This window comes from Ylistrum balloti, unplaced genomic scaffold (assembly GCF_031769215.1).
Source record: "Ylistrum balloti isolate Yb309-2 unplaced genomic scaffold, AGI_CSIRO_Ybal_v1 Utg369876, whole genome shotgun sequence".
Classification (NCBI taxonomy): Eukaryota; Metazoa; Mollusca; class Bivalvia; order Pectinida; family Pectinidae; genus Ylistrum; species Ylistrum balloti.
The window spans coordinates 1,306,577-1,331,048 of NW_026782016.1; the positions used below are offsets into that span (position 1 = coordinate 1,306,577).

At 31.0% G+C, this 24,472-nt stretch overlaps 1 protein-coding gene across 2 annotated transcripts; it reads right to left on the reverse strand.

Moving 5' to 3' along the window:
- Nucleotides 1-1,214: 1,214 nt before the first annotated feature.
- Nucleotides 1,215-23,002, reverse strand: LOC132546147 (integrin-linked protein kinase-like). 2 transcript variants are annotated; one of them, XM_060209849.1, is made up of 13 exons: nucleotides 22,626-23,001; nucleotides 13,995-14,160; nucleotides 13,254-13,349; nucleotides 12,742-12,838; nucleotides 12,475-12,555; nucleotides 10,246-10,331; nucleotides 9,951-10,060; nucleotides 9,132-9,253; nucleotides 8,479-8,600; nucleotides 7,887-7,958; nucleotides 5,210-5,309; nucleotides 4,476-4,606; nucleotides 1,215-4,043 (listed from the first exon to the last, which is right to left on the reverse strand). In XM_060209849.1, exons 1-13 carry the CDS (start codon nucleotides 22,712-22,714, stop codon nucleotides 3,894-3,896), a joined length of 1,422 nt encoding a protein of 473 aa, XP_060065832.1. In that variant the 5' UTR covers nucleotides 22,715-23,001; the 3' UTR covers nucleotides 1,215-3,893. The 2 variants fall into 2 exon arrangements, with proteins under 2 accessions (XP_060065832.1, XP_060065834.1); XM_060209851.1 differs by lacking the exon at nucleotides 7,887-7,958 and having other exon boundaries at nucleotides 22,626-23,002.
- Between the last annotated feature and the right edge of the window lie 1,470 nt (nucleotides 23,003-24,472).

Below are 24,472 nucleotides of genomic sequence, written 5' to 3' on the forward strand. Positions count from 1 at the left end.
AACACCTGATTTTATCTTTAGTCTCCATGTTAATGTTTTAAGTTCAATTTTTTCTACGTTTTATCGATCTTGAGTATTGACTACGATTCCGTTTTACTGACCTGTATTTTCTGTTTGTCCCATTAGTTGTTATATAATTCTAAGATAAAACATAGTTGTCGACATGTTGTAAGATTAGATCCAATTTAAAAAAAACGCTTGCCTTTTTAAAATATTTCATTATATTATTATAGTTGTCCGTATTCAACATGTCGCCACTTTATTAATCATATGTACCTGATGTTGCTGTAAGTATATTCTGAACAGTTTTCTGCTGCAAATACTCTATTCAAACCCAGAAATTCATGTTTGTATCGTATTTGTCGTCACATTCAGTCTTGATGTTATAATGCGTGCCTTCCATAGCACTGTACAATGTACTAGGTAAAATTTTATTACTAGTTACAGGATCTCGTGTAGTTCTGACGAGGCAGGACGGAGAGTTTCTGAATTTCAACCATTTTAAAATCAATGATGTGAATACCGACATATCAACAGAATCTTACTTTAATGCAAACTCCATTTCGATGAAATCATAGGACACAATATGAATCAAAGAAAGAGTTACACAGACACCAATGAAAAAAGTATAGGAATAAGACCACGTGTTTCGGATAGATAAGCGTCTTACGTTTAGAAAATAAAACTCTCTTAAATATTTAATATGCATCTCTTGGAACGAGCCCTTGAATATCGAATCAATTGTGACATATTGATATATAGGTTGGGGAAGCAGGGAGGTGTCTACCTAGGACTGGAAAATTTACCAACGGGAAATTGAATCATCAGCTTTTCAATCTTGGCGGAAAGCTGTTCCTGTTGGCTTCACTATAGAATTTGCTCTCGTGTCCTGATCTCCCATTCTGGTTGGTATAAACAATGGTCATCGCCTATAAATTTCTGTTATTTAAAACAATACATGTTCAATATATCTAAACATAAAATTGTTCTCACGGATGGCTGCAACTAACCATGGAAATCATGATACTGTGGGTGTCTAACAGCAAGAGTTTCAGTTTTGTCAATAATCAACGTAATATTTTCATCTAAAACATTATTTGACAAGATTAATTTATAGATTTGATATGCACCAATTGTACATTATTGAAATACCATTCAGATAATGGTCAACAAATACAAGACTTTTTCAAACAAAACTTCACAAAAAAACACAATTTTGAGTAAGATTTTTTTAATGCAGATAAATCTATACAGTTCTATACCTTGTTCTACAAGTAACATCATCAACATTATAATGTAAACGTACATATTTTGGCGATAGTTTATTTTAGTGGTTTTTGCCCTGAAAGTATTGGGCTAATTACAGTGTCTGACTGTTATCTATGTAACAACCATTGTGAATGCGCTAATGTGCCAAAAAGTAATAAAGAGCTAAAATTTGATTACCAAAACTGAATACGTTTACAATATTTTCTTCATAGCTTGATCAAACACATATTGAATGTGTTATTATTGCAATTTCTCTGGAGAAAAAATAGCAATGTAAGAAAATTTGCTTTAGCATATGACAGCGCTTTGTTTCTTTAGTTCAATTTTGAGCAAATAATCTTGTATTCCTAATTCATATATGAAATTGTTTAAGTATTTCAAATTCCACAGTTTATTTTGTGTAACAAAAATTTCTTAATCAATTCTTCAAATACAAATGTATTTATTTTCATGTAAAATAATATATTCAACCATTAAATTTGCTATAAAATAATCAGCATTTAATTTTAGATCGGAAAGTAATAACAAAAGGCACAGTAAATTTATACACACATATTACATATAACATTGGGCATTTCCTGTGACTATTGTAGGGAGTATCTGTAACACATTTCCAGATCATTCTATTTTGTAAACTGATATCAATGTTTAAACAACACATGATAATGAGATCAATGTTTACAGATAATTTTACATGTATTCCTAAAGACCTTTCATTACCTTTTAAAGCACTCTACTTAACACTGACTATTTTCTATTATTTTCTATAAATAGTCGACTTTGTGAATTATTCACTTATATAATCTCATTTTGCAGGAAAACTTGTGTAAAGGTATTCAGATTCTGATACTACTTGTTGATTAAAACTGAACTGTGATAAAGGACAATAACCACCGGATAAAAAAAATGCTTCAATCAACAAAGTTACCTTAGAATTAATTAATTGTTTTGAATTAATGAATATATGTTATACAATACTATCATAATTATTCATCTTTATTTGCTCACTTCTCTGGACGATTTAAAAAAAAAATTTTACAGCATCATACAACTTTGGATTGTTCTGGAGATAATTTATGGAAGACTGATATTGAGTATTGATGAATTCTGTCTGAAATTGTAACATTTTTACTTCTTTATGCATTTGATGTTTTCACTATGAGCAAAAAAAATGAAAAAGCTAATAAAATGGATGAGCAAGAAATGAAAATCTAATAAAGTGGAGTAAAAAATATGATGCGAGATTGTCAGATTCTGTCTGAAGCAATGCAGAAATGTTTTTGTTGCAGTTCACAAAATAAGATTCAATGTCATAAAGCTATCTGTTGTGTATTTCAAAGAAACAATCTGTCTGTACATATCAACAAAACTTATATATCACAACATGAAAAAGGCACAGCAACCAGGGATAAGAGTGCATCCTAACTATTCTCATTGAATGGGGTCAATAATGCATTGTCTACTGCGATGATGAAAGGGAGATTGAGACTCCCTTTATGATTTAAACTTTATCATTATTTCCTTCATTTATATCCCCACAACAACGAAATACAATCCCCGTGAAAACTTACACTGTAAACAATTTATTAAAAATGGCAGTATTGTACATTAAGTAAGTCACACTACATCAATTTAGGTAAAGAAGCAAGCAGTTATTAACATATATAACAAAAGTATGTGTAAAGCTAACGAACTTGGTTTTCACGACAATGCTATCAATTCATTAAAATGTATAATACGAGATAAAAATACACCATACACATGTACATACAATCATGCAAATAAATAAGCAGAAGTCATAATATTTGACCATACATATATAAACATGTATAAGTTACATAAAGTTACATTTTGGTATTATTTAACTAATAGCACCATATCATACGAGATATTGTAGTCTTTTCCCTGTGTCAGTAAACATATTCAAACAGGCTTCCTTCCGTAACAGTAAATCACTTGATGTGTATATTAATTACAGAATGTTTTAGTTTCTGTATATTTTCAATACCCTACCCTCTGTCCTTTCTCAGCATAAATCTAACTGCTTGAAATGTACTGTTATCAGCATCAGATTTGATAATGTTTTCCATGCTATTAAATAATAGTAAAACAAACTCCCATTGGTATTCACATTCATGGTTACAACTGTCTGCTCATTAAAAGTTACTTACAAAACAAAAAAAATCTTATGAAAGCTAATATTTAATAAATTAACAAAAATGTTAAAATATTTTGAAATCAAATCTTTGAAACATGGTTGTAATTTTTTAACAGGTTGACAGTTGGGGAGTCTAGGGGTGTAATTCTATTGAATGAAAACACACACTTTGGAGTTTTAAATTCATAGTTCATATTTTTTTATGCTAGGTACACTGACTGCTGCAGTGTTTTCTTATCATTAAAGAAAACCTTGTATAAGTTGTGTGTAGAATTTAAACTTACAAAAACACACTCTTCCAGTAGACAACACTACATTATAAACCAAACATGATATATAAGTTAGTGTTGCCCAGTGTTGTTTAAGCATGTCACTGACACAGAGAATATAAAGACTATGTTACATTAATATGTTGTCAATTGCATCCTAGTTTCTCCCCCGCTTGTATACAACAAAGAGTTTCTCTTTATCTTTGCCTCAATTTTTCCAGGATAGGGATGATCATATCAAACTTGGGGCGTTTGCCTGGTTCCTCATTCATACAGATCTTGATGAGACGCGACAAATGTGATGCAATGCCTGGGGGGATGTTGATGCGTAGACCCTCCATTGCAATCTAAAGAGAAAAAAATCTACATGAATACAGCTAGAGATAAAAAACTAAAAACTTATAAAATCTAAAGTGTGCCTTAAGAATAAAATATGTTCTATAAAGGAGTACATTAAGAATATACTCTGACAAAATATATATCTTAATTCACATAAATTTTAAGACAAAGATTGACATGTAACTTCTAGATAACAGCAAGGTGAAGTTTGTTCACCTTATCTACAGTCATTTCACTGTGGTGATCCAGCACTATCTAAAACACTTTGTTCATTATTCAATCTGCCAAACAGTATACATCATCATCAATGTTTTTCTGTATAATTCTGAAAAACATATATCTTATCCTTGATGAGAAGTCCTATTATCTAAGAATGTGATTACAAAGGGTAATATGTTGCTTCATATAACATGATGAAATGCTCCAGTATTGATAATCACCTTCATGCCGACCTCCATCGGTGCCATATCTGCGTGAGGTACCTCCCTTGTCTCCAGCTCCCACATTACCATAGCAAAGCTCCACATATCTGCTGCACGTTGGTTGATGTCTGCTGGTTTACGCTGCAAAGCTGTCAACAGAGCAACAGGTAAAATGCCCATCAAGAATTACAGTCATGTATCATTTCTTTTACTTGCCAGCCAAGGTGACTCAATAGAAATTTATTTAAATCACTCATTTTTTCTCAAAATTTATATGCTGGAGTATCATCTTGGAACTCCCAGGTTTCAGCTATATTATGATGACATTTAGAACAAAGTACATTTTGTTTCTATGAACTTTCAGCAGAGTTGATTATGTATACCTGGAGTCTACGAAAAGCTTTTTGAAATAGCAACTAATGCAGACATCTTGGAATTTTATCTCCAAGGAAAATAGAAATGAAGTTTGATATCAGTCAGCGTTCCTGAGAATTTCCAAATTCAATTATCATTGCACTAATTAGATGATAAAATAAAAAAATTTAAGATTCTGGCTGTAAGTGTGAATACTGAATCAGAGGTGACTAAATTAACAAGATTTGGGTATGTTTCAGGAATTAGATGACAGATCTTTCTTTTTGACATCGTCTTTTTAGTTACCAAAACAAAAACAAAAGACCCATAGGGCCTGTATCATCACTGTATCATGAATTGATGGAAGAAAAGAGTTTTCAGGGTCATGTCAAACTTACCTTCTGGAGCCATCCAAGCTGGATTGTACAGCTTGCCTTTCTCATGGAAAGAGAACTTGTAGTCAGCCATGTTAATTCTTGCTGTCAAGTCTTCATCAATCTGTTATAGTGTAAACATTTTCCTACTGAGATACCAGTACGAAGGTATGATTATACATGAAAGCAGGCTGTCACACAAATCAGTTACAAAGTAAATTACCCTTAGTAAGGAAACGTTTCACTGTATCAAGCTGCCAGAAGAAAGTTTAATTCTGTAGAATAATGTTCAAATAGCACAGAAATGGGTAATTATTAGGTATCTTTCAGTTGACCAAAAGTATATTTTATGTTGTCTTCTAATGCAGTGAATTTAAACACTAATGTATTATTTCTCTAAATTCACTTTTTTCCTGCTGTTATTGACCATTTCACAAAATGATTTATCAAAACAACATGCTGAAACCAATTCAAAATCTTCAAAAACTCAATGCAGTCAGCGTGAACATGCCAAACCCTAATGATGATAAGGCAAAAGTAACCTGTCCGTTTACTCTTTGGTTTATCATAGTAAGTCACTAATTCTCCCTGTAACCTTGGAACAAGTTAAAACCCCTCATAATCCCTTCCTCTGATGACAATGTACAACAACACCTTCCCCTGCAGAATTACTCACTATTTTGTTAAAGTGACACATCGTTTGCTGGCTTAAAGTAAAGTTTACAATATCAATTTCAGAATTTATTACAAATAATAGCATGTACACTTTTGGAATAAATGAAAGGTAGTCAATCTAACTCGTTATCTGACAACTGGACGGTCAGAATTGCATTTATATGCATGTAGAATCCTTAACCTAGAGACAAACAAAAATATAGAAATGAACATTCATGCAAACAACACTGACAAAATCAAATTTGAAAATAAAAAATAATAATAAAATTGCAGATGTTTTTCTACCACCTATTATAGCAGATTATTTTGATGTTATAACTAAAAAAAAATATAAACAAAAAACAAAATAAATATAGTAAAATTCCTTTCTTTCAGCATGAGACTAACTATCAAGCTATACAAATTCTCAACTACTCAGCATTCTAACTAGACAGTATTAAATTTCTCTAAACCTAAAAGGTGAATAACAGATGTTCAGCAAACCTTGTTTTCATTGGTTTCAGTTTGATTGTTAAGTGTTGGAGTCTGCCTATTTGCCTGGAGGCACTGTACTATTCAGAGATTTTGATTTCACATCGTTTATAAATCTTCTATTTCCAACATAATTTTTTTCTCTCAGGACTCTGTATACATCTGTATTTTGACACTTGATGTCAGTATTTACTACTCAATGAAGTCCAATTAATTACAGTATAACTGCTGGTCAAACACTTTCTCATCTAATGCAACTTGTTACATTATTCATGTACACTGAAGATATGATATTTTTAAAATTTGTGCAGTGAAAAATTATATTCCCATCAACAGCATGCAAAGTGAACTTGTGTGAAAATACATTGTAGTAGAACATAGCTTCCACTAACCCAGTATAGGTAATAAACCTACAATCACAAGAAATCCAAACCACAAAACTTTAAAGAGAAAGCCTGATACGTTAGACATTGACCATACCACCAAAGGGGCCATCACACAAAAAGGGAGGCAACCCAAAACATTTGCAAAACAAATAAAAAATTTGTTACTGTAACTTAGAGTAATTTTTAAAATGAAAGGGAGGAAAATGTACATTTGCACATAACCAAACATCTGTAACAAAGGTAAAATTTGGATGCAAATCTCAACAAGCACGAGGAAGACTTAACATAACTTTTTAAAACCTCTCTAAAACACTGTACATTAGCAGCTAAAAAATTCATAACAGAATTTGAGACTTCATCAAAGTTCCAGTAGTAGATGACCGATGAAGATGTCGACTGCAATTTAGGCAATGTATCTAGACTGCCCATTGATTGACTACACTAGGCAGCATTTTGACTGACAATCTACTAGACCAACTAGGCACTGAGTAAATTTATATTTGTGACCGCTAATGGGTAGACTACACAAGGCAGTATATCTAGGTTTGTGTCCACTGATGCAGACTCTACCAGGAAAAAAACTTGTGAGTGTAAATCCTGTATCACAGACTGTGGTACAGATGACTAATGCAAATACATGATAATTACTACTCTCAGTATGTGATGACTGTTTCTTAACTTGCTCAAGACCTACAATTTGCCCTGGAACTAGACCATCAACCAATCAACATTTTTCCCCACCGTGATGAAGACGACTGTTTCTTGGAATTTCATAATAATGTGTACTGGAAACTTAAAATTCCATCAATAGAATCCTGATGGTCAGAAAACTCATTAAAAAAAGTTGTTTTTTCTAATTGTCACAGTACAGAACTGGCACTAACATCCTTTTTAATTCAGTACCTAGCAAAATTCATTTGTTTCATTCATGTGAATATGATGCATTGACCTCTCGGCAAAATTCTACAGTGACAAGAATAAATGTTCTAAGTTATTTTGTGATAATAGGTTTTCACCAGCTCATATTCTTCTTTTCTGAAAAGTAAAGCCTGGTTGTTTGGTTTCAGATGTTAGTAACTATAGTATATCATGATACTGTATGTTGGGGAGTACGATCACAAAACCAGGCACTCATGCAGAACGCCCTGATTTGGTCGGTTGACTTTTACCCCATTAACCGTGCCATCCGGACCATAATACTTAGGATCATCTATATTTATCTTTGCCAAATCCTCGTCAATCTAGAAAGCAATAAGTGGCAAGAAAGCAGAAAAATAAACCAAAGACAGAGATAGTCTGGAGGAAAGAAATATTTATCATTTAGAATTTAAATAGTGTGATAATAACCAAACAAAAGGAACATACAGTGATAAATGTGACAACAAAATATATATCTGCAATTCATCATTGTTACTTTTACAAGAACCACAACAATTATGTGAGAAAATTTGAATACAATATACTGGAAAATAAATAAACAATTGCTGAGATATTGATTAGCTTTTTAATCAAAACTTTTTTCTTTTCAAATTAAGACTTTTGGTAATAAATTCCTACCTAATATAACTCAACATGACTGAGCTATAATTTTGACTGTAAATAAAAACTGGACAAAAAAAGAAATAAAAAAAAAAATAAAGAATATCTTAACAAGTAATCTTGTGACAGAATAATTCTTCAACAATTGTTTTAAGGTGGTTTAAGAAAGACATTTAAAATCAGCTGTTGAGACCTGAAGAGAGATAACTCCTTTTCACTTACCATTACATGTTTACTGGTCAGAACAACATTGGGGATGAGGGGGTCCATTGAGTGCAGAAACTCCATCCCACGTGCGATATCAATGGCAAATCGCAATGTCTGGTTCTGATCAAGGACAATACCTGCAGAGAAAACAGACCAACGAATGTGGTGACTGACATAGCACAAATGAACATCTCATTTTACAACAGTAAAGGAAAATTTGTTTAGAACACACATCTTACATTGCAGACATGATACTGATCAACAATGATACATGTTATGCTGTGTTTTTTTAAATGCAAAATGTATTTTTTTAGAAATAAAAAGCAAACCCAATACCAGATATATATAGTTCTAATTATGGGTACCAAAGTTTTAGTGTCATATGTTAATTGGGTATCTTATTAACAGGTCTACAAAGCCATTCAAAATAGTACCTACTGTTTTCAAAATCTTTCCTCTTTATCTATAAAGCAGAACCAGACACAGCAGTTAACACCAGTGTACTGATCATAACAAACTATTCCTCAGTGTCAAGAAATAAACTATAACAAAATCTTTGTCAGATCTTTTTTTTCTAAGTCCCTTCCGATAATTCCCAAGTTTTCCTACTGGAAATACACAAAAATATATGGTAAAACATCTTCTGATGTTATGTATGGTTTATCTACCTGTTTCTCCATGCAGGACGTTGTACAGGGAGCCATAGGGCATGAACTGACTGATCACTACCAAGTTTGGGGGCTGGTTACAACAAGCCAGGACTGGCAACACATTTGGGTTATTGAAAATTCTGTGAAATAAAAATAATTTGTCAAAATAGCTAACAAACAACAACATTTTGTATACATGTATATTGCAAATTTTAATTTTCTTTCCTCTTTTATTTTTTTAAACACTCACAAAGAAGCTAAAGCAAGTCTTAAGTCATTATTTTTTTCCTTAATTAATTTCTGTAAAGATATTTATTCAGAAGTCATTTTGCAAATACAAAATTAAAAAGAGGCTCATGGGCCTAAACAGTCACTTAAGTAAATTCATGAATGAAAAGAGTTGAAATGAACATACACTACAACTGTTTCCATAGAGAAATGGTATTTGTACAAGGAAAGAAGAGTTTTACTGAAATTGTAAATTGTTCTTGCATTACTTTCATGGTTACCTACAGACTACTGTAATCTTACCATTTCCCAGGGAGAGGCATTTCTTTAGTATTGCTGAAATGTTTCTTTTTCTTTTGTCAGTAGAAGTATAGCAAGATGGTGTTTATTAACTGTATCTTTATATATATAATTAACTGGTTCTTGCTAAAACTGGTTGTAGCTGACATGATTTTTGGTGAAAGAATAAAATTCCAGCAAAAATGTATTTGCAGAATTTATTGATTTGATTCAAAGATAAATTCTTGAAATGGATTTTATGAAATAAATTTCAAAGAATTCTGCCCAATATAGATTATTTCAATACACTTATTGCATTGGTGCACTTACCTCAGACGAGGGAATTCCTCCTGAAAGTCACGTGAATTACGGGTTGTGCATTCCCTGACATTGAGTATTTTAGCAACGATGTCATTGCCTTGCCACTGTCCCCGCCAGAGCTGTCAAACCAAACAAATATCAATCAAATAACAGGCCTTGACAACTCATAATATCTTCAGCATCAGATAATTATCTCCCCTGAACTTAACTTCCTCCAATTTGTAGAGGTGACAGACTGACCTTCCATGAAAGTGTTATGTTGAGAGACTGATCTCCCCTGAATCTGTTGTGTTGACAGACTTACCTCCCCTGAGTGCGTTGTGGTTACATGTTTACTGAGGTTCAGCTGTGCTATGTCTATACCAGTGTGTCTAGACAACAAGGCATCCCCTGAAATAAGACAGATTTTGCCAGATGAATGCATTTGTTACCAAAATTCTATAGATCCTTTTAATAAAGAGAAAATCACATTCATATGAGTAGGATGTTTAAGAAGAACATTACAACTTAAATTTTGTAACTACATGTATATAATGATGCATTTTTCATCTACCCTTTCCTACTACCATTCAGAAATATAACAATAAAGAATATTTCCAAACATAAGGTAACAAATCGGACATATAGCTTATGGTGAATTACCAAGCATTACATGAATATCTATTTGACAATAACCCCACACACTGTAATAAACCTACTTTTCATTTATCACAGTACAAAAGAATAACCAACAACAGTTATTTTATAGTCGGCTAATCAGTTCATCACTTAAATCTGTGTCAGACATCATTTGTTAGCCATGCAGGCTTATTGCAGGTTAAAAGGTCTATTTATTCTAAACCTTTAAAATTCTGCCACTGTCATATATCTCCAAATTTGTATCATTATGTCTTTGTCAATTATTATAGGTGCATATGAACAAACTAACAGCCTGTTGATATATACATAGGTAACAAGTATATAAACAATTTTACAATACATAGATTGTGTGTACCTCCCTGGATTTAATATACTTGACTTGTTTTGTAAGCATATATCTCAAATAATTTACCTGACTAACTGGTATATTAGCACTGAACAGGTATGTAATAGGAAAAACAAGATAGAAAAACCTTGATAAGTATATGACTATATGTGAATTCTTAAATAAATATATGTATATATTTATATATGTTCTGTTTTTCCAGATATACAATTAATGCATAATTTTTAAATGGAGTAAGTACAATTTAAAAGCAGATACATGTTAACATGAAAAACATCACACATCCAACATAATACATATTAGGTTCTGATATCAATGATTCTCCATTTTCTGAATACTTCATTACACTCTATGTTTTATACATTAAAGATAACAAAGGTAGGACAGTACAATGTATGAGATGCAGGCTATCCATGTTTGTACTGAGAGAGATAGAGAAATGAAATGTTAAATGATCATGGATATTATAATTTCTGTTAGAATATCTTAACCTGTCATTGATGCTTGACCTGTAACATGACACACCAACTAAAATTTCACTCGTACATTTGTAATAAGCTCAACATATCAATGATTTCCACAGCAAATGAAAATAGAAATGATTAACAATTTTTCTGCTAAAGATTGAATATTCTTCTAATTTTTTCAAGATGGATATTCATATTGTAATTTATGACTAATGACATCAATTGAGTAAAATTAATATTGAACATCAGTACTATCAAAGTAACAGCCTACAATATGCTCTTCATCAATCTAATAAATTCACATATTTTATTATGATTCTCATCTCTCTGTTTTTCATACATATCTTTCTGTATTAATCTATCAACATCATTTTTAATTGATTTAAAATATTGCATAGATATATATCTAGTTATACTTTATATACAAGAATTCAAATCAACACACATCTTATGATGCATAGCAGTCAACAAACTGCTGCTCACTACTTCCTTACAAATTTTAACCTTTGGAAATTTAGATAATTAGATCATTGTCTGTTATTTTGTAGAAGTTCAACAAGAATATTGATTACTAAATTCAGCTTTAGCAAAAATATTTTCTGACAACTGTAACACAATTAGATTGTATGAGTATCTTAAAAACAACTTATTATCCAATATGAAAACAAACACCAAACATAACCATTTTATTACTGTAATTACATTTTTCTTAAATGAGGTTAAATCAGGGATACAGTGGTTTATATGCACTATTCTGTGATGTACATGTACAGTCAGTTATAAATACTTTCTAATTTTTACTGGTCCAAAATTCATATAAGGTTGCTCATCAGTTCATGTATAACATACCCATCCATAAACAGACCATCCTCAATCAGTTCAGGTACAATGTACCCTTTTATAAAATCATCTTGTTCAGATACAATATTTTTGCGGGTGATAACTAACATGTATTTCCTACAGCTTTCCAATATGTTGTTATTGTCTCACTTTAATCCTAAGAGATTGCGTTATACAACAAATGCTTCAGAAATATAGAAATTGTGTTTTTGATTGACAGTAAAACACAGACAACACTTACTACTCCTGGTCTTGTAACCCAGCCAGCTGCGATCCTTAAACGGAATTTTCTGTAGATCCTGTCCAAGTTGTAAGGCTCGATCTATACATATCAACAAACACAATCACCAAAAAAAACAAAGCATGAGATTTTCATTACAAATACATTCTAATTCTACATTTCAGGTTCTCATTGTTCTTTGGTACAATATTCATTCAGTTTATCATATTTACATGTTAAATACAATACACATATTTTTTTTATTACAGATAGTTTAGGTCTTGTTACCTCTTAAGGCCTCAGCTAATCTTGTTTTTGCCTTGTCCAGTGGTGTCTCATCAAATTTGTTAGCAATGCCAACAAGAGCTCCATTGTTAACAAAGTCCTGTAAGTGGAAAAAAAATCAGTTTAGGGAACAATAACTACTATTGTGGATTAATCACTGTCACACTCTCCCTTTTAGTGAACCGTCTTCTAAATTGAACAGTAGTTATTTTGACAGAACTGTAGAGAGATCATTTTTATATTGATCAGTCTACAACCTAAGTCATTGTACAAATATTTTTTTTTCAGTTTGACTCTAACATTAAAATTTAAAAAACAATCCAAATTTTTATGACTACAATTGATAACTACTATCATTCATAATGAACCCTATGAAGAGACCATTTAATGTCTGGAAACACAGGACTGATTTTATAAATATAGGAATACACTCTGGAGTCTGGTATGTTTTATATGATTATCTATGTACTGTAATAACATCATAACATGTAAAGTGTGAACTATGTAATTCATACCTCAGCAACAAAGTCATGTCCCCAGAAGCATGCATAGTGCAGCGGAGTGTTTCCATGTTCATTCACAGCATTGATATTTGCCTTGTTGTGGAGCAGCTACAATGATAATAATTTTTTCTGAAGTCTTGTGATAGAAAATGTTACAAATATTAAAACATTTGTGTGAGAGTCTTACTGTTACAAGGCATACTGAAATTCAGTTAACATTGTCAGATGAGATTTTGAAATGAAAATGAAACATTCTGACATTTTATCTGGTGGTGTCTGCTACATCACCCAATAACACTCAGTAAGGTACTGTCCAAATAATGTTAATAATAAATTGATATGAACTCCTATACAATAATATAGGTTTATGACTGAATCTTATAAAGCATTTTGTTTGAAGCAAATGCTTGAATGCCAGCCATATTGAATTGAACTGAATTGAAAAAAATCTACAGTCTACTCTGGAAGAACTTTAACCATCAAGAATTCAATCAAATGTATGTAGTTGTGGTGAAACAAGTAACTCACAATATCTTATGGTTTGTGCTCCAGCAAGTCATATATTGCTCTCAATTTCAATTAAAAACTCTATATAAATTGTTCATTATAAGTATCAACTAGCAACTGCTGGCTTAACCTTTTACCACTGTCTTAAATAATTAATAAATATATTTTAAGCATATATCTATATGATAGCACAAGTAAATATTTATATATACAGATGGAGTTATCTGTCCCTGTTTTAATACATACCATAAGAGCTATGTCCCGGTGACCATGGCTGGCAGCCAAGTGTAGTGCGGTGTCATCCCCCATATTTGTAGCATTAATGCGTGCCCCTCTCTGTATGAGCATGTCCACAATGTTATTACGCCCCTCCCTTGCTGCCCAATGGAGCAGGCTGAACCTGTGGTCATCTCTGTCAGAACATAGATGTACAGTTACAACAAAGATGAATCATATTTATTTTACTATTAGTATAGTTTCTACAATTTCTCATGTATTCTCTAAAATTCATCATTTATTGATTACATTTTGTTTTGGGGAAGCAACTTAAGTGTTCTAACTTATATCAATCTGTTGATATTCAACATTTTTTTAATACATGTATACATAATATTAATTCTTTTGTACCAGGCAACTATTTGAATCTTTTTGTTAAGAAACAGGTGAAAATGAGACAAAAGTAAACAATTTTTGAACTTATTTATCTGAAGTAGAAGTTTTCATTATGCCTACATGAATATCAAAACTCCCTACTGACAGATTACATTGAGTCTTCTGTTATCATTAATACACATTTATATATATACACTTGAAATGGACACATACATACTGGGTAGATCTTAGTAAAGTTTTTTTTAACAAATATTAGAATATCACAGTGTCACCTTCTAATTCATTGTAGTAATTTTTAAAATGAAAGCAAACTTTAAATATATCATTTTTATATCTTTAAGAAATTTCCATAAATTCAATTAATCAAGATTCATTTTCTGTATTTTCTATGTAAAAAACTACTTTGAAAAGATAGAATAGGATTTTGTGTTGTAATAATCTGATGTAATTGCAAATAATTGATATAAACAATACCACTGAATATCTTCCTTTATTCCTAAATTGACACTTAGATACCAATGGACATGACTCCCCTGTTCCTCGTTCTAGTCCTATATATATATGTACATGTACTTTGCATCTTTCTAGTGATGAGATACCAGATCTAAACATTTCTGACAGCTATATCTTGTTCCAATTATGGTTAAACAAAGTAAATTATTTTTCATGAATCCCCAAATAACAAAACAAAACTGCTTTAAGACAGGAACTAATCATTAGCTTGAACTATAGGTGTTTTTATTGATTACAATAATATAAGGTTTTAGATATATGGTAAAATATATATATACCATCCAAGCCGTCCAGGTATTTAATACATGATCATTTCAATTTGCTTTGGCAGGAAACTTATGCAAGTTATAAAAGAGTGCATTAAGAATATATCAAGTTCTGTAAAAGAGTGCATTTAAAATGTAATAAGTGCAGTAAAAGAATGCAATTAAAATATACTAAGTTCTATAAAATAGTGTATTTAAAATATACTAAGTTGTGTAAAATAGTGCATTTAAAATATACTAAGTTCTATAAAACAGTGCATTTAAAATATACTAAGTTCTATAAAATAGTGCATTTAAAATATACTAAGTTCTATAAAATAGTGCATTTAAAATATACTTAGTTCTATAAAATAGTGCATTTAAAATATACTAAGTTCTATAAAATAGTGCATTTAAAATATACTAAGTTCTATAAAACAGTGCATTTAAAATATACTAAGTTCTATAAAACAGTGCATTTAAAATATACTAAGTTGTGTAAAAGAGTACAAAAAGAATATACTAAGTTGTGTACAAAAGTACAATAAGAATATACTAAGTTGTGTACAAGAGTACAATAAGAATATACTAAGTTGTGTACAAAAGTACAATAAGAATATACTAAGTTGTGTACAAAAGTACAATAAGAATATACTAAGTTGTGTATAAAAGTACAATAAGAATATACTAAGTTGTGTATAAAAGTACAATAAGAATATACTAAGTTGTGTACAAGAGTACAATAAGAATATACTAAGTTGTGTAAAAGAGTACAATAAGAATATACTAAGTTGTGTACAAGAGTACAATAAGAATATACTAAGTTGTGTATAAAAGTACAATAAGAATATACTAAGTTGTGTATAAAAGTACAATAAGAATATACTAAGTTGTGTACAAAAGTACAATAAGAATATACTAAGTTGTGTACAAGAGTACAATAAGAATATACTAAGTTGTGTACAAGAGTACAATAAGAATATACTAAGTTGTGTACAAAAGTACAATAAGAATATACTAAGTTGTGTACAAAAGTACAATAAGAATATACTAAGTTGTGTACAAAAGTACAATAAGAATATACTAAGTTGTGTATAAAAGTACAATAAGAATATACTAAGTTGTGTATAAAAGTACAATAAGAATATACTAAGTTGTGTACAAGAGTACAATAAGAATATACTAAGTTGTGTAAAAGAGTACAATAAGAATATACTAAGTTGTGTACAGAGTACAATAAGAATATACTAAGTTGTGTCCCCAAAGAGCTGTCAATAATGAATATACTAATCTCCACCAGGGGGTTAATCTGGTATCTCATCACCAGAAAGATGAGAAGTACATGTACATATATATATAGGACTAGAACTAGGAATAGGGTAGTCATGTCCATTGGTATCTAAAAGTCAATTTAGGAATAAAGGAAGATATTCAGTGATATTGTTTATATCAATTATTTGCAATTACATCAGATTATTACAGCAAAAAATCCTATATATCTTTTTAAAGTAGTTTTTGTTATTTGAGAAAATACAGAAAAAATGAATATTGATTAATAGAATTTATGGAAATTTCTTAAAGTAAAGATATAAAAATTATACATTTGAAATATAAATATTTGCTTTCATATTAAAGATCACTACAATGAATTAGAAGGTGACACTGTGATATTCTAATATTTGTTAAAAAAAAACTTTACTAAGACATACCTGGTATGTATGTGTCCATTTCAAGTGTATATATTTAAATGTGTATTAATCATAACAGAAGACTCAATGTAATCTATCAGTAGGGAGTTTTGATATTCATGTAGGCATAATGAAAACTTCTACTTCAGATAAATAAGTTCAAGAATTGTTTCCTTTTGTCTCAATTTCATCTGTATATATCTTATAGAGGATACTGTATATAACTTATGGAGGATACCTTATATAATTCATAGAGGATACCTTATACAACTTATAGAGGATACTGTATATATATATATAGGTTCACTAAACTACTTATAGTGGATACATTGGTATATAACTTATTTAGAGGATACCTTATATAACTTATAGAGGATACTGTATATAATTATTTGCAGGATACATTATATAACTTATAGAGGATACTGTATATAACTTATAGAGGGTTTTTATACAAAATACAGAAAAAATGTATATAACTTATAGAGGATACCTTATAACTTATAGAAGATATAAAAATATAATTTGAAATATAAATATCAACTTATAAGAACTGTATATAATTAGAAGGGATACTGTATATATATTTGTTAAAAAAAATACTAAGTATATAACTTATGTATGTGTCCATTTCAAGTGTATATATTTAAATGTGTATTATATAACAGAGGATACCTCATATAACTTATAGAGGATTTTGTATATAACTTATAATGAAAACTTCTATACAACTTATAGAGAATTGTATATCCTTTAGAGGATACCTGTATATAACTTATAGAGGATACTGTATATAACTTATGGAGGATACCTTATATAATTATAGAGGATACCTGTATATAACTTATAGAGGATACTGTATATAACTTATAGAGGATACCTTATACAACTTATAGAGGATACTGTATATAACTTATAGAGGATACCTTATATAACTTATAGAGGATACTGTATATAACTTATAGAGGATACTTATATAACTTATAGAGGATACTGTATATAACTTATAGAGGATACTGTATATAACTTATAGAGGATACTGTATATAACTTATAGAGGATACCTCATATAACTTATAGAGGATACTGTATATAACTTATAGAGGATAGCTTATACAACTTATAGAGGATACTGTATATAACTTATAGAGGATACCTTATATAACTTATAGAGGATACTGTATATAACTTATAGAGGATACTGTATATAACTTATAGAGGATACTGTATATAACTTATAGAGGATACTGTATATAACTTATAGAGGATACTGTATATAACTTATAGAGGATACCTGTATATAACTTATAGAGGATACTGTATATAACTTATAGAGGATACTGTATATAACTTATAGAGGATACTGTATATAACTTATAGAGGATACTGTATATAACTTATAGAGGATACTGTATATAACTTATAGAGGATACCTCATATAACTTATAGAGGATACTGTATATAACTTATAGAGGATAGCTTATACAACTTATAGAGGATACTGTATATAACTTATAGAGGATACTGTATATAACTTATAGAGGATACTGTATATAACTTATAGAGGATACTGTATATAACTTATAGAGGATACTGTATATAACTTATAGAGGATACCTATATAACTTATAGAGGATACTGTATATAACTTATAGAGGATAGTATATAACTTATAGAGGATACTGTATATAACTTATAGAGGATACTGTATATAACTTATAGAGGATACTGTATATAACTTATAGAGGATACTGTATATAACTTATAGAGGATACTGTATATAACTTATAGAGGATACTGTATATAACTTATAGAGGATAGCTTATACAACTTATAGAGGATACTGTATATAACTTATAGAGGATACTGTATATAACTTATGGAGGATACCTTATACAACTTATAGAGGATACTGTATATAACTTATAGAGGATAGCTTATACAACTTATAGAGGATACTGTATATAACTTATAGAGGATACCTTATAGAACTTATAGAGGATACTGTATATAACTTTTAATGGATACTGCACAAATATTGCAGAAGATACTGCACATCTCATAGTCAGTGAATACTGTACAGATCTCATTGTGAATATATTATAGTGTAAATGCATACTTATCTTACAAAGGAAAATGTACATATGTTTTAGTAAATATTGTAAATATCTTATCATGGACACTACACATATCAGTTGAAATGCAGATAATTATAAATTTTAACTATTATTTGAAATAGAATAGGCTAGTCATCATTGTGATCAACATTTGTATGTTTTCTTAATTTGTTGGACAGTAATAAATCATTCAAATTGACCTGTATTGTCAAATTGCTGTTTAATAGTGCCTGAAAACCTCTTCAGTACAAGTATACATGTATTTCATCAACAAAGTTGGTGATATAAATACAGGTACATCTATCCAAACTAATTTGAAATCAAGAAATATATTTTTCATCACTTTACTTCAATCACAAGTTGACAGTTAGGTTTTATAAACAGTCTTAAAATTCATTTATGTTAATTATAATAATCCTGCATGATACATCAACATCTTTAATCAAGAAAAGATCAGTTTCTGACCCTCGGTCTTTTTTTTATGTAAATACCAAGATAATGATAATATGGCCATCTTATCTGTTTTTACAAAGTAGAACTATTCAATTCTCCTGCATTAAGCCCATTCCCTGACTTTGAGCCAGAATCTGTGTTAACTCACTAAACCTTATTGTACAATATTGGTACATAACATTAAGCCTGGAGGTTTTCTACCATTGAATACAACTGTTCGAGTCAGTCACATTATACTTATATGGAAGATGTGTTAGTAACTAGTGTAGAATAGGTCAGTTTACATCATCCTGAGTGATAGGACTTGATGATGGCACAAAGAAATCTGTGATAATCAGATTATATCATCTTACACAATCAACAGTCTTCAATTATGTATTGTACTCATATATTCAATTGTTGCTTCATTTCCTACCCTAAGGGTCATTTAAGGATATATCAGGTCTGGATGGTGGAAGGAAGCCAAAGTTCCCCAGAAAAAACACCGATCTGCAGCCAGTACCCGACGACTGTCCCATGTAAGCATCGAACCCACAACCCAGAGGTGGAGGACTATAGTCAACCGTCTTAACTACTCTGCCATCGCGGCCCCGTCTTCAAATACGTGTAACACATGTATATAGCTGAAAGCTACCTATACTCTATTTCGTAACATGATACATCCAGTGTATCAATACTATTTATAGGGATTGATAATCTCAGATAACCTAATATACCAGACTGAGTGTCTTTCTCTATGACCAATGGTGCGCACCTTCAAGATCAAACACAAAACAACAGCAATTACAATGTGATATCACACTGGCTTCCCCCGTTTGATCACGAACACATGATAAGAAGTCACCAATAAAAGTATGTAAAATAGTTGCAACTTGTGCCTAATATATACAACATAGTACAACGTAAAACTAAACATTTGGTTCAGCAATGAATTGCACAATTTTCATATACTGAGGGTATTCTAGAATGGAATATTGGCACCTTTCTTTCCTAAACAGTAAAACTTTTTGCCTTTAATCAATGGATCTCAGATTATATTGTATGTTTAAGCATGACAAGATGCGTTTTATTCTGATGAGAGATTTTCACAAACTTTTATACAAAGCATTGAACTCAGATCACTAGAAATTTCATTTCAGAATTCAGAGTGATCTATTTTTGGTGTTATAAAGTATAGAATTGAAATGTTTCAAAATCAAATGAGAAGTTAAGAACATTAGCAGTTGAAGATATCTTGCTATACAATGTATTGATAATCAATTGGTGTTAATTGTAATGATCATAAAATATACCATTAACACAACTACTTCAGTATTAACATTGGTATACATGGCAATTGTAATTGGTACAATAGTAATAATAATGTATAAAAATAACCAAAGTTGATAGATATAAATAGAGCCAACATCACTTAAGAGTGAGTTGGACGACAAGTTGGGTGCTGCAGGGTGATGGATAAAAATATCAAAATTACCCCAAGTAAGTTTCAGTCACAACACACACAAAGTGTTGAACCCAGTGATTGGGATATCATTTACTGGCCGACTAGTTTCCCCTCTGACGCTAGGCTTCATCAGGTGACGCTTGGTGTGTGTCGTTGATTGAAACTTACTTTGAATAACCAAGGTTGAGACAACAAAAGTCATCTTTACCCAGTAGTATATGACAGGTCATTCAATAACTAGACGTGTATCAATAAATTTTATCATCAACCAGTAATGACCATGAAAATTAATTAACACAATAAGCATCTCTAGAGAATAGAAGTTCTTATAACAAAACCAGTAGAAGATTGGAGTGTGATGTTTCGATAGCAACACGGTCACCTTTATCAGACAAATGACTAGTGTGAAGTGTACTAACTCTGACCTATGAGATGCAAGACTACATCGAAATCTTATGTATATATGGATCATAGATTGGAATTAATTGTTCAAAAGAAATCTACTCAGGTAAATCAGGTAACATCCTTAAAGCATTCTTTCCCAAAATTCTTTTCATTACAGGGACATTAAACACTTGGATCCAGTTCTAGCCTGTGATTACCAGTAAAGGTAGTTGTTATTGTGATTATAGATCACTATTTTTGATAATCAAAACCTAGACCGTGATATCCCTAGCCAACAGTGATGCCCTCGTCCACATTAGTCAACATGCCTTGATGTAAACCCCCTGCGTATTGCGAGCTAGTGACTTGTAAAAAGACTTGTCTAATGAAAGGCTGAAACAGTGGATGTAAAACCCAATAAAAATTAAGTTGTTGAAGACTTATGCTATAAAACATTCATATGTAACTGTGTCTCTTACAAATTTTTGAAAAATATGAATGGAAACCAACTAACATATACGCAAACTATTGTCAAGTGTTCTGCCAAAAGAGAGAACATTTCTGGATGCTAACTGCACCATACATCAAGTATTGTTTGCCTTCAAAACATGTATTGAATCTTTGACAATAACAAAACTTGTATCAGAGACTAATATATATAAATATATGTTTTATAAACGTCTCCGTTGAAGCATACTTTAACTTTATACAATAGAGATGTTACTAACTTACTATCACGTATCAATACTGACGTTCTCAAAATTCAAACAATATCACACATCTTAATAGTATTCCTGGCCTTAAGTAAAATTTTTAGTTATTTGTATTCAGGGGCTTTAAACAGTACCATGTTAACTATATTGATATGTATACACAAGATCTGTTTTGTCTCTGTGAGGTATACATATGAAATATTTTCATGCAAATATTAATGTTTTGAACAAAAGAAAAAAGTAGCAAGCTTTTGCGTGTCCATTCAATGAGCTGAACGTAATGTTCAACACTTGGCTAACTTGTAATTCAAAATTTGTTCGTTTCCAGCGATCACTCAAAACACCAATGTACTACCCGAAATCCACACTGCTCATAGACGAAACCACCAACACTTTCAAAAACAGACTTGATGAGTTCTGGAAGGACCAGGATGATTTACATGACTATAGAATACAACCATAACAAATCATAACATATAATTAATCACCCCGTCTATGGCCTCTCAAAACACAAAAATAAATTGACCTACTTTAATATATATGTATCGTCCAATAATACATTTCAATAAAGAGTAAAAGGCCTTCAAAAAATTTAAGACTCCGAAAATGCTAGCGCTCTACAAAACCTAAATTCAAGGTAGGAATATAGGAGGAGAAACGATAATGGGAGCAGGCTAGGCCATACTATATCAACACTTGGGTTCCGTACCCCTGGTTCAGGTCGTTCTCGGTGTTGTCCAACCATACCCGTACATGAAAAGCATTCCCTTCTCTCACTTGCGTAAAGATATCGTCCATGTCTGTATTAAGATGTCTTTTTGTAGTGGTCAAAGCTTCTGGCTGTTACAGTTCTATGCTTTTTTACCACCAAAGACATAAACATACGTCCCTGCTGGTACTAAACACCGTCGTCGATGATACCAACTTAGAAACGTTGTCATAAACCTTTTTAGTTCATCATTACAACTATACAGTTACATATACTGTATGCTCATTTGAAAACGTTGTACTAGATAGAAAGTTCTACGAAAACCTTTCCGAACACAGGTCTTCCACAGTAAATGTATACATGGAATATCAAGTCAAACTTCATATACAAATGGGCGAATACCCATTTCCGGTAAGTTAATATGTCAGGGGGGGGGGGTGGGGGTTGTTATTTACATTGTATTTCTCGTATTTGTTTAAGTACAACTAAAATACCACCATACAGAACATTTTTTTTAAAGATATAAATCACTTCCATCCCGAAACATGGGAAAATCAATTTTAAGAAAAAACAAAAAAGAGTATTCCAAGGGAAATGAAGATACATTTCCCGACAGATCATGTAATATTAGTGAGGAACGTATGATACAGTATTCTTCGTCACTGTATTAGTTTTTTTTTCAAACATATACCAACATGTCAACATAAACATAATCGAAATACTCAAATGCAATCAACCTAAGGCAAAATGTGAACAAAAGACAGATTTACACGGAGATTAATGAAAAAGTGTAACGAAAATAAAGCCGGGTTCCGATTTTCCGGAAGAGTAAACTTCAGTCTAATTAGAACTTCTTCAATTACGTACGACACCTGCCATGTAATTAAGAAATAATATTTCAGTTTAGTAGTGAACTGCTATGTAAACCGATTTTTTAAAAAAGATTTTTTTTTTTACATTTATAGTTTAAAAGCATTTTTTTCTTCATTTTCACTCCTTAAAAACAGTCGTCGTTCATTGAACGTTATACCACGGACTTGTATATAAGTCCGTGGTTATACGCACTGACGGAACATGTGGAATGACAAGATAGCTGATTCTAATTTCGCGGGAAAGTTTAGCTACTAAAGGAAGTAAACAGAAAAAAATTCACTTAACGTTCAATAACGATATCTTTTCATTACATTTTTGCATGATACTACAAAATTTCCATTTGTATTCACACATTGCTTTGAATTTTCAAGTTTATAACACGAACTTATACAGTGTGGATACACGTATTATATTTTTTAATCCTATATTCAAGTCCGGTTTATACAAAACAAATTCACAAAATTTATAAGGAACGAACAAGCGCAATAACGGTTCACACTCATTTCTACTACAAGTTCATATAGATACGACTCCCTACGTGTCAAACTTGACGTTTACCGAAACTTAAATACGATTTCCCCCGGAAATATAAATATGGTGATAACTTATTACATTAATTACACGTATAGCGATCTCCCACTCTACCTAATAAAATGCTGTTCGATACGTTTTAAAACAATGATAATAAATATATATATATATTTCAATTGAAAACTTTCTTGATCAAACAGTCAGGTATCACTGTCCTGGTTTTTAAGTTATTTTAACATCTTTAAGCCAGTACAACTCACGTTCAAGCGTAAAGCTTTACGATTTTATCACAGAAAGTATAAACTATTTTGAGATCAATTGAATTCTCTTAACTGAAATACACTGATATATGTTAATGGTAACGTTTGCTGTTTTCATAAACCATTTTCTCCAAAAGTACTTATCTAACTTTTCAAAATAAGCTGTAGTAGAAAGGTGATTAA

Excerpts from the sequence above, each read along its gene's own strand:
- LOC132546147 (XM_060209849.1), bottom strand. The coding sequence starts at position 22,714 with ATGGACGATATCTTTACGCAAGTGAGAGAAGGGAATGCTTTTCATGTA. Across the intron at positions 13,350-13,994 it reads ACCGGGACATAGCTCTTATG|CTGCTCCACAACAAGGCAAA; the intron begins GTATGTATTAAA and ends TTATCATTGTAG. Across the intron at positions 8,601-9,131 it reads CGTCCTGCATGGAGAAACAG|GTATTGTCCTTGATCAGAAC; the intron begins GTAGATAAACCA and ends TTTTCTCTGCAG.